The 13,929-nt window shown below is 37.7% G+C and overlaps 2 protein-coding genes across 2 annotated transcripts; both read left to right on the top strand.

The window, feature by feature from the left end:
* The first annotated feature begins 9,180 nt into the window (after nt 1–9,180).
* LOC133866253 (protein FAR1-RELATED SEQUENCE 5-like) lies at nt 9,181–10,566 on the top strand. Its single transcript, XM_062302784.1, has one exon. It carries the CDS (start codon nt 9,181–9,183, stop codon nt 10,564–10,566), a length of 1,386 nt encoding a protein of 461 aa, XP_062158768.1.
* Nucleotides 10,567–10,635: 69 nt separating this feature from the next.
* On the top strand, nt 10,636–12,065 carry LOC133866252 (protein FAR-RED IMPAIRED RESPONSE 1-like). Its single transcript, XM_062302783.1, has 5 exons — nt 10,636–11,337; nt 11,506–11,598; nt 11,728–11,793; nt 11,879–11,957; nt 12,058–12,065. The coding sequence occupies exons 1-5, from the start codon at nt 10,636–10,638 to the stop codon at nt 12,063–12,065; spliced, it is 948 nt and encodes a 315-aa protein (XP_062158767.1).
* Nucleotides 12,066–13,929: the final 1,864 nt, after the last annotated feature.

Below are 13,929 nucleotides of genomic sequence, written 5' to 3'. Positions count from 1 at the left end.
TTTTTTTTTTGAAAGAAAACACGGGCAACTTGGCCTCTTTTGATTGTTTTTTTTTTTTTTTTGAAAGAAAACATGAGCAACTTGGCCTCTTTTGATTTTTTTTTTTTTTTTTTTTTGAAACCCACTGGATGGGTTAAGATCTGGTGCATGCAGGAGCACCTTAAACCTGTGAGCCCTCATGGCTGTGATTCGGTGTGGTGCAATTCAGGTGGAACCTCGGGCTGGGTTCCGGTGTGGCGCAGGTATAGGTTGGACAGATGAGCCCAACTGAACAACAAAATGGATAGTGGCACGTGGAAGCGCTTGGCTGAATTTGGCGGCGCGTTCATGGCTATGTCAAGTAGATCGGCAGCCTTCGAACAAGGATCCGGTGGTCGTGTCTGAAAAAGGTGGCTCGTGGCGGCGTGAGGTGGAGCGTGGAGCAGGTTGTCATCTGGGGAGGCGCGTAGAAGCGCGTGAGTTGGTTTTTGGGCACGTAGTTTCCATCGACGAGTAGATCGGCCGACTATGATCCCGGATCTGGTCTTCAAGGTGGAAGAAGACTGATAGAAGCGGCGCGTGGTGGCCGGTGGAGGCGCGTGGAGCGCGTGAGAAACATGCAGGAACTTCTGGAGGCGCGTGAAAGCGCGTGGATGATCGGAAGGAAGTTTTCTGGGCATATTTGGGACGAACGGAGGAAGATCTGTCTGATAGAGTGACTTTCGATGTGGTTGGAGGACTTTGGTGGTGCGTGGCTAAATGGACAGAATTTTTTTTTTTTTTTTTTTTGTTTGTTGTTGGGTTCCTCTGATTGAACAGCAACATAAAAAACACTAGTAGCATGGGTTGGAGGAAAGTTTATCTCCAACTCATGCACATCACTATTTGACAAAACAAAAGAAAGAACAGAAGAAAAACAGAGAATGAAAATAAAAGAAACAAAAGGCATTGATCGATGAATGATATGGTGAACCATAAGAAAGAGAGAGGAAGAAGCCATGACTCAAAGAGACATGGGCAATACAGTACTAAAAAAAAAATCCAAAAAAGAAATAAATAAAAGAAATTACAGAAAAATAAAAGAAAATGAGGGTTTCATGATTGTAAAACAATCTGAACCAAAACAAAAGAAAAAGAAAAGAAAAGAAAAGAGAATAAAAGAAAATGAGGGTTTCATGATTGTAAAACAATCTGAACCAAAACAAAAGAAAAATAAAAATAAAAGAACTAAAGAAAAGTAAATAAATTACAACAAAAAAAAATATAAAGGAAGAAAAAGACTTAACCCAGAATCTAATAATTGGCGTTAGCCTATTAGCTCTGATACCATGAAAGAAATCTAAATCTAAAAGAAATAAAATGCTGAATAATAAAATAAAAAGCAGAATAATAAAATAAAAGAGACAAGAGAATTTACGTGGTTCGGTCTATGACCTACATCCACAAGATAAAGCCCAAAGGGCTACATTATGCTTTTTATTGAATCAATTGAATACAATGAGTGCTCTCTTATTTATAGAGACTAGAATAGAAATGAGCCTTCTATCTTAGCAATGTGGGACAAGAGGATGAAGCTTTTATATAAGCCAATGGCCAAAGCTTCTCCTCACTTAGGCAATGTGGGACAACCAACATATTATCTCTAACAGTGAAGAACTTATGTTTCACCTAAACCACATTCGACATGCCACTTCTGCATGCATGTTAAATTCCTCCTTAGTGCACCTCTCAATCAGATACTCGATCACCTCAACAAAGGAACTACCAGCCACAAAACTCTTTTGGGTTTTTCCGGTCACAAGCTCCCCACATATCCGAATCTAAGGGGCAGTCCCAAAGGACATGACGAGCAGTCTCCTATGCAGAATTGCAAAAGACGCATAATAGATCTGTTAGAATATTTTATATTCTCAATATTATGTTTACCGTATCTTTCCTATTAGAGTTTATTCCCTACCTTAATTACTCTAGGGTTTCTTGGTCACTACTCATAGCCTCTCTATATGTAGAGGTCTCTTGTAATATGTTATGGAGCACTACTTAATACAATGTAGTCCTTAATATATTTTCGCTCTGTCTTCTGCTCTTTAACATATCTTTCTCTATCTCATATATTTATTTTAACAAGATCTAAGACAATACCTTTCTTCTGCAAATTAACTTTTATGGGAAGAATATTGTAACAAGCACTCCATAAAAACATCTTGACCAGAATTGGAACATGCATTCCCCATATAGCTTTCCACAGAGTTTGGAAATTTGGATAGTGAGAGCTTTCCCCCCGCTGCACCACCTGACGGTCTTTATCCAAGTTGTAAGCGCTTCGAACCATGAACTCACCTGTTGATGTCCCCCTCAAAATTTTCAAATCCGGCTAACCATATTTGCTAAGAGGAATAGTAGTGATGCAATTGGCTTCCTCCTTACTAAATATGGAATAGATGAGAGGAACATTCCACCATCTCGTATCAGAGTCAATAAGGGCACATACCGTAGCATCCATACATAGTATCTTCGTGGGTGATTGGACTGCATACGTCATTGGAAAAGGTAGCCACTTGTCCCCCAAATCTGCATCGATCTCCCATTTTCAATCTGCCATAACAGGCCCTCCTTTAGTAGCTCTTGAGAGGATAAAAAATACTATGTCATGCCAAGGAAGGTCATCGTCCAATATTAGCTTCCAAAAAAGAAGCCCTAGGAAAATATTTTGCTTTTAAGATCTACCCCACCAAACTATTGGGATTATGGATTAGCCACCATCCCTTCTTGGCTAACATCGCTCGATTAAAGCACCTCAAATCTCTAAAACCCAGCCCCCCCTTGGTTTTTGAAAAACCCAACTTCTTCCAGCTCATCCAATGGATCTTGGATGCATTGTCTTTGTGCCTCCACCAAAATCTTTGTATCAATGAGTTAATTTCCATACCTAGCCCCAAAGGAAGAAGGAAAACGCTCCTATAGTATGTGGGGATGGCCTAAACCACCGCCTTAAGAAGAATCTCCTTACCAGCTTGGAACATAAATTTGGTCTTCCAGTCGTCCAGTCTCTTCCATATCCTGTCCTTGATGCTCTTGAATTCACTCATCCTGGATTTGCCTACTAAAGCAGGTAAACCCAAATATCTATCATATCTTTGCATACTGGGGACACCAGATAACTGAATAATACAATCACGGGCCTCTTGAGTTGTGTTGCAGCTAAAGAAAATAGATGCTTTTTCTTTATTCAGCTATTGCTAGGGGTGGGCGTCTGTTCGATAGGCGGTTAAGTCAGTTAATTCGGTCGGTTAACCGACTTTTGTCGGAATGTAGTCGGTGAATTTATTTCGGTTAAGTCGGTTAAGCGGTTAATAGGCGGTCGGTTAAGTCGGTTAAACGGTTAATAGGCGGTCGGTTTAGTCGGTAAAGAGGTTAATAGGCGGTCGGTTAAGTCGGTAAGGCGGTTAATAGGCGGTCGGTTAAGTCGGTTAAATCGGTTAACATTCGGTTAAAATGGGTAATGAAACAACGTCGTTTTGATTTTTTTAAAGGAAAAAAAAAAAATATTATAGGTTTCGTTCTTACTAAAACGACGTCGTTTCGTTTTATGTTGGTTCGGTTAATCGGTCGAAATAGAATTCGGTCCGGTTACCGCTTACAATGCGGTTCGGTTCGGTTCGGCTGCCGCTTAAAAGGCGGTTCGGTTCGGCTGTCGATCCGGCTTTCGGAATAAAATTTTATACCGACTACCGAACCGAAATTAGTCGGTTAAAGTCGGTAGGCGGTCGATGGCGGTTCGGTTCCGTTCGGTAAGCGGTCGGTAGGCGGTAGGCGGATAATTTGCCCACCCCTAGCTATTGCCCAGAGGCCTTCTCATAGCGCTCTAGAAGTTGGGACAAACGTTCCCAATCCCATGAAGTAGCCTTGAAAAACAATAAGTTGTCTTCCACAAAAAAAAAGATGATGCAATCGAGGTCCCTTAGGAGAAGAAGGGACCCCTTTGAGCCAACCTGAGTGCTTGGCTTTGTAAAGCATTGTACTATGGGCTTCAGCACATATAATAAAGAGGTACAGTGAGAGGGGGTCCCCTTTTCAAATCCCTCTAGAAGGTTGAAATTGGCCCTTTTGTTGCCCATTGAGGAGTCTAGAGAATCGAATTGATTTAAGACACTACATAATCAACTCCCTCCATTTTTGTACAAACCCCATCCTCCTCATCATTGCAACCAAAAAACTCTATTCGACCTGTCATACCCCTTACTCATATCCAATTTCATAGTGACATACCTTGTCTTCCCCCAGTGACGCGTTTGCATAGAATGCAACGTCTCATAAGCCGCCAAGATATTATTAGAAATCAAGCAACCCGAAATAAAGGCACATTGATTTGTTCAAATAACATAAGGAAGCACTGCTTTGAACCTGTTAGCCAAAATCTTAGAAATGATCTTATAGACAACATTACAGAGGCTAATAGGTCTGAAATCAGTGATTGAAAAAAGGCTTGTTTTTTTTTCGGAATTAACACAATGTGAGTAGCACTAATTTCCTCATCCAGAGCAACGCCAGTCCGCCGCTTCTACCCTTACTATCGACCACAAACAAACATGTAAATCCCTGTTTGGCTTTAATAGAATCAAACCTTGCAGAATGTAACTTGGTTTCCACGAGGAAAACCATATCAAGTTTATGTTCCTTGACCAACCGGCAAAGGTCCCTAACTGTTCGGGGGTTCCCAAGCCCCCAGTAGTTTCGGCTAAGGAGACTCTTGGGGACTGGCGGGGCTAATGATTAGCCTCTGCCATTACTTTTGCTATAACTTCTTTCACCCAATGGTTGTGCTTCACAAGCCCATTGCTAATTCTCAGGGTCTAGTTGCTTATTTTGCTGCTCCTCATGTGGCTTCTGATTTCTCATGGTATAATGATATGGGCTCAACCCATCACTTGACAAATGATCTCTCCAACCTCAACATTCGTGCGGATGAGTATATAGGTACTGATCAAATCAAAGTTGGTAATGGACAAGGTTTGCATATATCACATATTGGTCTTGCTTCTATTCCATTTCATAATCAAAATTTCTCCTTAAAATTTTTACTTCATGTTCCTAAAATTCAAAAGAACTTGATTTCGGTTAATAAATTTACCCGTGACAATCACGTTTTTATTGAATTTCATCCTACTTGTTTTTGTGTTAAGGATCTTAAGTCAGGGAGATTACTGCTCCAAAGGTCGAGTAAGGGTGGTCTCTATCTATGGCCCTCTCGGTTGTCATGTTCAACTTCTCCATCAGCTCTTGTTGGTGAACAGATCTATGTTGATCAATGGCACTCTCGATTGGGTCATCCTATCTTGTGTGTTGTTAGTCGTGTTTTTACCTCTCACTAGCTTCCTGTTACTTCCAATAAATCCACTACACTTTGTTCCTCATGTCAACTTGGTAAACTTCATAAATTACATTTTCCTGTTAATCCTTTTGTGTCAAATGGTCCTCTGGATCTTCTCTTTATGGATGTATGGAGTCCTACTCCTTTGTTTTCAAATAATAATAAACGTTATTTTCTTTGTATTCTTGATGACTTTTCTCGTTACTCTTGGGTTTTTTCTCTTACGTGCAAATCCAATATACTTGTGATGTTTACTAAATTCAAACAATTTGTTGAATTTTTTTTTAGTTGTTTTGTCAAGTCTGTGCAATCAAATGAGGGAGGGGAGTTTATTCTTGTTCAGAAGTTTTATTGCCTCCATTGATATCTCATATCGCCAAACATGCCACATACTCACCATCAAAATGGGAGTGTGGAGAGAATGCTACGCCCTATTGTTGATACTGCCCTTGCTCTTCTTGTCCATTCTCATGTCTCGTTAAAATTCTGGGATGATGCATTTGATACAACATGTTACATAATTAATTGCTTACCCTCTTTTGTCAATATTGTCAAGTCTCCATTTGAATTACTTTTCAACAAATCTCTAGATTTTTATCTTCTTAAAGCTTTTGGGTGTGAGTGTTGGCCATATCTCAGGCCTTATAACTCTCACAAATGTCTTTCAGATCTTTGTCTTGTGTGTTTCTAGGCTATAACAAACCCCACGTTGGCTATAAATGTTTACACATTCCCACAGGTCGACTTTATATCGCACGACACGTTGTTTTCAATGAAACCAAATTTCTTTTTCAGGTTTCACCTGTGCCAATTGCTCCCTTGGATTCTAATTCCAACTTTACTATATTACCCATTCCATTGTAGCTTTCTAATGTCTTTCCAAATTTGTCTCCTTCAATACTAGATCTCCATTTGCCTCCATATACTCCTTTAATGTTAGCATCTGTCTCGGAGCCTCCAACTTTGGCGTTTGACACTGCCTCAAATTTTGTTGCTTCTCCATCATGTGAGTCTATGCATGTATCCTCCCCTTCTCCGTCCTCAGTGTCCTCTTCATCTACTGCTCCAATGCCTCATACTCATACACATCTGATGGTCACTAGAGCCTAAAATAATATTCATCAACCTAAATGTTACACTGATGCTTTTGTGCACTATTCATTGCCTTGTGCCTACACTACCTCTTTGATTTCTGATGAAGTTACGCCAACCTCCTATACTCAAGCTGCTAAAGATGTTAAGAGAAGGAATGCCATGGCTAAAGAATTCAATGCACTCATCAAAACAGGAACGTGGATTTGGTTCCAAAAACTTCTTCCATGAATCTTGATTGGGCTAAGTGGGTTTTCTATATCAAACATAAGGTTGATGATATTGTTGACCGCTACAAAGCTCGCCTTGATACAAAAGGCTTTCATCAGCAAGAAGTTGTTGATTTTTTTGAGACACAGTCCTGTTGTAAACCCATTACTTCTTTGGCTATTTCTGTAGGATGTTGTATAAAGCAAATAGATGTGAGTAATGCTTTCCTTCATGAAATCATGGCCATTTTGCAAGATACAGTCTACATGACTCAACCTCCTAGCTTTGTCCATCCCATTTATCCCGATGCCGTGTGTCTTCTCAAGAAAGCCTTGTATGGTCTTAAACAAGCTCCACGAACTTGGTATAACAAGTTGAGTTCTCGTCTTTTGGAGTTGGGGTTTTAGGGATTGAAATCTAATAGCTCTCTTTTGATATTCAAATATGCTTCAGTTACTATTTTGGCACTGGTGTACGCGGATGACATTATATTTATTGGGTCACATTTTGATGCGATTACAAAACTTATTCAGACTTTATCTCGTGATTTTTCGGTGAAGGATTTAGGTGATCAACAGAATGAAGTGATTTTGTCCAACAGAATGAAGCCAGTTACACACCAACATTTTGCTATGCTTTCATGATACTTGTTCTTAGGTTTTTCCACTGTATCTTTTAGATATATTCCCAACATTGCGGTGTGCCTCTCAATCCGTCATCAGATGATCTCACAGTGGTTCTCACAAGTAATTAAAATCAGGTAATGTTTACAATAACTCTATAATCATAACATCAAAAATTGAAAAATGATAACTCATGAAAACTGAAAACAATTATAATACTTAATGTTCCTCAATTATAATACCAAATTGCTATTTTATGTTGAGCGTCCCTCTCAACTTGAACTTATTTAGCTTTCTCTTGTATGTTGTTAGAGGTATGCCCCTACCCTTTGCATAGTTTTCTTTCTTTCTTTCTTTCTTTTGTATTGTCGAGACACAACTAGTTTTGGGACTTACCATGGCCACCGCTAAAAATAGAAAACAAACATTTTAGGCATGGGGAGGGGGAAATAATGGGAGACTTTAATAACCTTTCATGGGGGCTTTAGGGGCCTCGGGGGCACTGACCTCCCTCTTCCCTTCAGCTTTGTCATTTCTTACTAAGAAAATAAATCAGAAATTACAATTAAAATATATATTATTGTAAATGTCATCACTCTTTCCTTAGTTTCCTACAGAAAAACTTTATTTAAGGTTGGTCCAAAAATTAGAAGCAATAATATTAATTCAGCTCAAAGTATAGCCCATATCCAACTCGCTCATTTTGGCAGCCAAACTCGGCACAGTTTGTTGCCCCGCAGCCCCAACTCTTCATAAATCATTTTACCCCAAGACAAACACCCGTGGACAGAGTTTGGGCAGACTTAATCGGCCCGGCCCGGCCCAACAAAAACCCCCATTCAACCCACACCAGTGTTTGGCGCGTGTCGTGAACGCGCCCCTAAAATAACCCCCGCCAATTTCTTTCCCGCCATCTCGACCCTACACATACATTCACTCGTAGAGTGTGCACTATAAATTGCAAACCCACCTTTATGGGATAGAGATCCCCTCAGATTTTTAGAAATCTGAGGAAGTCAGATTCTCAAATCTGGGTTGTTCATTAGATCCAAGGGACCAAATGACAGCCACTTCAGTTGCCCTTTTAAACTAAAGGAGAAAATAAAAAAAAATCAAAATTATTTTAAATCTCAACCATTCCTTAAATCTAATGGCTTAAAAACATGACAGCAACTTTTATTTCCACGAGGTAATCAATATCATTTTCCCTCCAGAAACTCTTCTTCTTCCTCACTTCATTTTCCTTCCTGCAACTCGTCTTCTTCCTCACTTCCCTTCTCTTCTCTTCAAACCGTTGGAGTGGTGGTTGTACTGCAATGCTGTGTCGTCTCCAACACAAGAATCTGGTAAGAATCTCTTCAATGCTTAATCAAAAAAAGAATTTGCATCAGTTTTTTCTAGTCGGGCCTTCAATGAATGTGCTGTGCAATTTTTCTGGTTCTACAAAGAGACTTTTGAAAGACTCTTTAAGATCAAGCAACCATTATTGTGGTTTTGGAATTTGCTTTCGTTATTGTAGCTTTGTTTGTGCTGAAATTTTGCTGCAGCTATTTGTTGCATTTGTTTTGTGTTGTTTATAAAGATTAAATCATCCAAAAAAAAAAAAAACAGAAAGTGTAGAATAAGAGGTAGAAGAAGCAGCAGCAAAGATTTTGCTTCAATTGGAATGAACAGTAAATATATATATATATGTGTGTTGATCTCCGAGTCAGTAAACTGAAACAATATTTACTTAAAAGGAATATAGAGAGAACAGTAATCAGCAATAGCCTTAGTGATTCCTGTGACTTGAGATTGTGTGAGTTGCCCTTGTACATATTAAATGCTGCACCGTTTATTTTGGCATATTTTAATTTTTGTTTATTGTTTGTTAATTACAGTGATATACTTTTACATACAAAAAAAATGGATGCCATTGTGGGAGATTCCTCTCAAAATGTGAATACTCAGATAGATTGGACACCTCAAATTGGTATGGAATTTGATTCTGTAGAGAATGCATGGAACCATTGGAAAAATTATGGAAAGCAAATGGGTTTTGGTGTGAGGAAACATTTTCAAAACAAAAGTAAGTTAAATGGAAAAATAACAACAAAGGGATTTGTTTGTTGTAAAGAAGGTTTTCGAAGAGTAGACAAGCGAGATCATCATTACATTAGTCATCGAGATGAAATAAGAACTGGTTGTCCTGTACGGTTTTTTATTTCATTAGTACGAGAGACTGAAAAGTACAAGGTTTATGAGTTTGTAGCTGATCATAATCATATTATGCATCTTGAAGAAACTGCTTATATGATGAGGTCGCATCGTAAAATGTCAGATATTCAAGCATCTGAAATTGATTTAGCATGTGCTTCTGGAATATCTCCTAAGGCAACTCATGCACTAATGAGTAGAGAGGCTGGTGGTAGGGCAACTCTTGGATATACTGAGCTTGACCAAAAAAACTATCTTCGAACAAGACGGCAAAAGAATTTGATATATGGTGAAGCGGGTAGTTTATTGAAGTACTTTCAAGAACAAATTAATAAAAATCCATCATTCCATTATGCAGTCCAATTAGATGCTGATGAAAAAATTACTAACATTTTTTGGGCTGATGCAAGAATGATCGTTGACTATGTTTATTTTGGTGATGTAATGACTTTTGATACTACATTCGGCACTAATAAAGAATTGAGACCCCTAGCTGTTTTTACTAGTTTTAACCACCATAGAGGGGTTGTGATTTTTGGGGCTGCACTTTTATATGATGAAACAGTGGAGTCATTTAAATGGCTTTTTGAAAGTTTCTTAGATGCATATGCGAGTAAAAAACCTCAATCGATCTTTACAGATCAAGATGCTGCAATGGCAAAGGCATTAGTTGAAGTGATGCCAGAAACCTGGCATGGATTATGTACTTGGCACATAATGCAAAATGGCATCAAGCATTTAGGGAATTTCATGAAAGATGGTTCTCATTTTCTACGAGACTTTAAAGCTTGTATGTTTGAGTATGAAGATGTGGCTGAATTTCAAAATGCTTGGGATGAAATAATTCAAAAGTATAATGTCGAATCAGTTAGTTGGTTGGTTGGTATATACAAATTGAAGACAAAATGGGCCAGGTGCCACATGAAGAATGCATTTACTTTGGGAGTACGAAGTACTCAACTCAGTGAGAGCTTGAATGGTGACTTGAAAGCTTACTTAAAGTCAGACTTGGGAATAGTGGAATTCTTTCAACATTTTGAGCGGGTGGTAGAGCAAAAACGACATAAAGAATTGAAGGCTGAATTTAATGCTTGAGAAAAATTGCCTACATTGGGATTGAAGAATTCCCCTTTGTTGAAGCAAGCAGCACAAATATATACTTCTATGATATTCAAAAAATTTCATGATGAGTATGACTATGCCTCAGCAGCAATAATAAAACATCGCAGTGATAGCCAAGCAGTGCATGAATATATTGTTGGAATTTTCAATGAAGGTAGAGAGTATAAAGTAGTTTGTGACCATGTCAATAAGATAATTTCATGTAGTTGCAGGAAGTTCGAAACATTTGGGATTTTATGTTGTCATGCTTTGAAAATTTTTGACTTACTTGATATAAAGATAATTCCTGATGCATATATTTTGAAGAGGTGGACAAGAGAAGCAAAGAGTGAATATATCTTAAATACTACAAGTAGGAATGTGGAAGAGAATATAAATTTAAATGGTACACAACGATATAGAAGATTGTGTCCAATGTTAGTGGAATTAGCCACTGAAGCAGCTGACAATGAAAAGGCATGTGCGTTTGTAGAGAGGATGGTAAAAGAAATGAAACAAGAAGTTCAAAATATTAAAAAAGGTTCGAGTGCTGCTCTTAATAATGAAGATCAATTGTTATTGTCAAATGGCAATGAAATTGCAAATCATAGCCAATCTGTTGAGAAATTACTTGAAACAGTCAAAGGGTTCAAGAAGAAGGAAGGTCGGAAGAGTAAAAAGCGTGCAAAAAGTTGGGTTGAGATGCAACCAAATAATAGAAGAAAAAGTATAGCAAAGGATAGTGTTGGAAAAAATTATTCTCAGGTAACATTCTAGCTTTATAGATTCACATTCATCTCATATATATTACTTATTAGATTTAATATTATTCAATTATTAAACTTTATTCTAACTCATAGGAAATTAATTGTAGGGATGTTATGCTCTGTTTGTGGCTTTTGTTAATGATATTTTATTTTGTTTATTTTATAGCAAATTGATCAAGTGCCTTATTCGATACCAAGAGTAACATTTGAAGAACCATTTCAATATAGATGCGAAACCAGTTTCATTAACTTTCTACCGGTAAATTTACACCATTTCACTCTTCAAAAAAATTAAAATGTTTTTATTTGATTGTTATGTGATTGTTGTTATTATATATGGACCCTAACACAATTTTTCCATTTTTATGTAATTGTTGTGATTTAATAGGAACCATTTGATAGAAGTTCATTGCCTTTATCTTCTGAAGTATCAAATAATGCGTACGTTAATCAGGTAAAAATATACATTTCTTTCATACTTGAAAATAATAATACATCTCTCTAATGGTTTACAAGTTAAATGATAATATGTTTTTTAGAGAACTAGTGGGTTCAATCTTACACCAACATTCCTTGCTGATAGCACAAATGAAAATTTGGATCTCAGGAATTTTCTTGGTGAGTAAAAAAATTACTAATTGACTTTTTTTTTTTTTTTTTTTTTTTTGCATTTTCTTATTCATTTGACAAATAAACTTTGATTTTGAAACATGTTCAGGACATTGAACAGTGGTGCAAATTTGAATGGTGGCATTGATTGCAGTTCTTTCTTGGGTTGATTTTGTGGCGGAAGAATCGGAGTTAAAAGGCTGTTTTTTTGGCGAGATTGCCTTATTTTGTTTATTATATAGCAAATTGATCAAGCTGTTTTCTGGCAAGATTGCTTTATTTTGTTTATCATATAGCAAATTGATCAGGTATCTTATTTAGTACCAAGGTTTTTGAGTGTAAATGACAATTTTCGTGAAACATTGTAATTAAATGCTTTCTTATTTCAATTTGATGTTGTAGATGCTATATGATCAAGTAGTAGGTAGAGTTTGACATAATCTGTTGCACCAATGTAAATACCATTAAAAATATTTATTACAGCTTGACGAGTTCCAGAACCAACCAAATCAGCAAGTCACAACTTATTTCACAAATATGACTTCTATTATGTTACATCACATAAGTAAGATGAAGGCTCATCCATATCAATTATGTGCTTCTTAAGTCATAGTGAATGTAGGATCTGCGCTTCTGAGGCTTATGTTCTCGCTGCTGACTTCATATAAAACTGCCCATGACATGCTGATGGATTCAAACAGTTCACAAGAAACAGAACACAGCTCCTTAAGGTGAATGGAGCTCCATTACAGGCATTATTAAACCCTCCTAAGAGAGGAAAAGAAGTCCCGAGATATCTTCATCTCTATACAAATGATACCTGAAATAAAATACAAGAAAAACAAGTCATGTAGTAATGATAATAGTTTATCCCCATAATGGCAAGGGAGCGAAATTCTAATCTGATGAAAAAAATAACGGTGAACATTCTAGCAATAGTTGTATGTGAATGTGAGAAAAGAGTATTGAACAGTTTCCCTGAAAACAGTTTCCCTGAAAGTCTATGTTGTTGACTCTTTAACACCTAGTGAGCAAGTCTAGTATCACCATCCAAGTTTCATAATTCCACTCAATTGATATCACTTTACATACCTTTCAAGCAATCTTTATCAATCTCGTCACTTTTACAGGCTATCACATATGAACAATATGCTATTAAAATTATAATGCACAGAAAAGTGAAAGAAAAAAGCAAAAGTATGCTAACTGATAAGATTTTCAAACAAAGAAAGACTTAAGAGAGAGATCTAAAGAATCACTAGTAAAGAAATGCAATACAGCTTCAACACTCATGGCACCCAAGGCAAAAACTAGTAAGAAAGAACGGAATGTAAATATATAGCCCTGCAACAGTTGCAACTCTAGCCCAAGTTATCATCACATAACAAAAAAGGCTCTTCCATTGTCTCATCTATCAGAAACCTGATTAGAATACAGCAGGTAGAAAAAGTAATGAACATGAAAGAAATCAGCAGATCTGAAATGATAAATACTGAAACCAAAACCCAAAGTATGAGAAAACCTTATATACCTACAAGCATCAAGAATGAGAGCGTTCTTGGTTCAGAATGGGAGCTCAAGCCCACAGAGAGAGACCTTGCGATTGGGAAAATTCTGCTCAATCCCAGAAAATTCCTTGTAGATCTGGGAAAAATCTAGAAAAACCAAACAACTCACAAACCAAAAATAAATCGAAAACAACAAGGAGAAGCCAGATCTGGGGTCATACCACCAGAGGAAATCAAAAGAAGAAGAAGAAAAATTATCTCTGTACGGTGGTGGTTCATCCCTAGCGGGTGTGTGGTGGTTCTTTAGCAAAGTACGGTGGCTGAGGGCTCGCGGTGTACGGTCGTTACCCGGCGTCACACGGTGCTTTCCGTCCACGATTTGGCGTCTGTTGGTTGGCTGATCCGTCGACTTGTCTGGATATGATGGATTTTGGGGGGAGGGCGTGGAGGGGATGGATGAGCTCTGAAGATGA

The sequence above is a fragment of the Alnus glutinosa genome, chromosome 4 (assembly GCF_958979055.1).
Source record: "Alnus glutinosa chromosome 4, dhAlnGlut1.1, whole genome shotgun sequence".
Taxonomy (NCBI): domain Eukaryota; kingdom Viridiplantae; phylum Streptophyta; class Magnoliopsida; order Fagales; family Betulaceae; genus Alnus; species Alnus glutinosa.
The sequence above is the reverse complement of the archived record's forward strand: the minus strand, read 5'-3'. Positions and strand labels throughout refer to the sequence as shown.

Excerpts from the sequence above, each read along its gene's own strand:
- LOC133866253 (XM_062302784.1), top strand. The coding sequence starts at position 9,181 with ATGGATGCCATTGTGGGAGATTCCTCTCAAAATGTGAATACTCAGATA.
- LOC133866252 (XM_062302783.1), top strand. The coding sequence starts at position 10,636 with ATGATATTCAAAAAATTTCATGATGAGTATGACTATGCCTCAGCAGCA. Across the intron at positions 11,338-11,505 it reads TTGGAAAAAATTATTCTCAG|CAAATTGATCAAGTGCCTTA; the intron begins GTAACATTCTAG and ends TTTATTTTATAG. Across the intron at positions 11,794-11,878 it reads ATAATGCGTACGTTAATCAG|AGAACTAGTGGGTTCAATCT; the intron begins GTAAAAATATAC and ends TATGTTTTTTAG.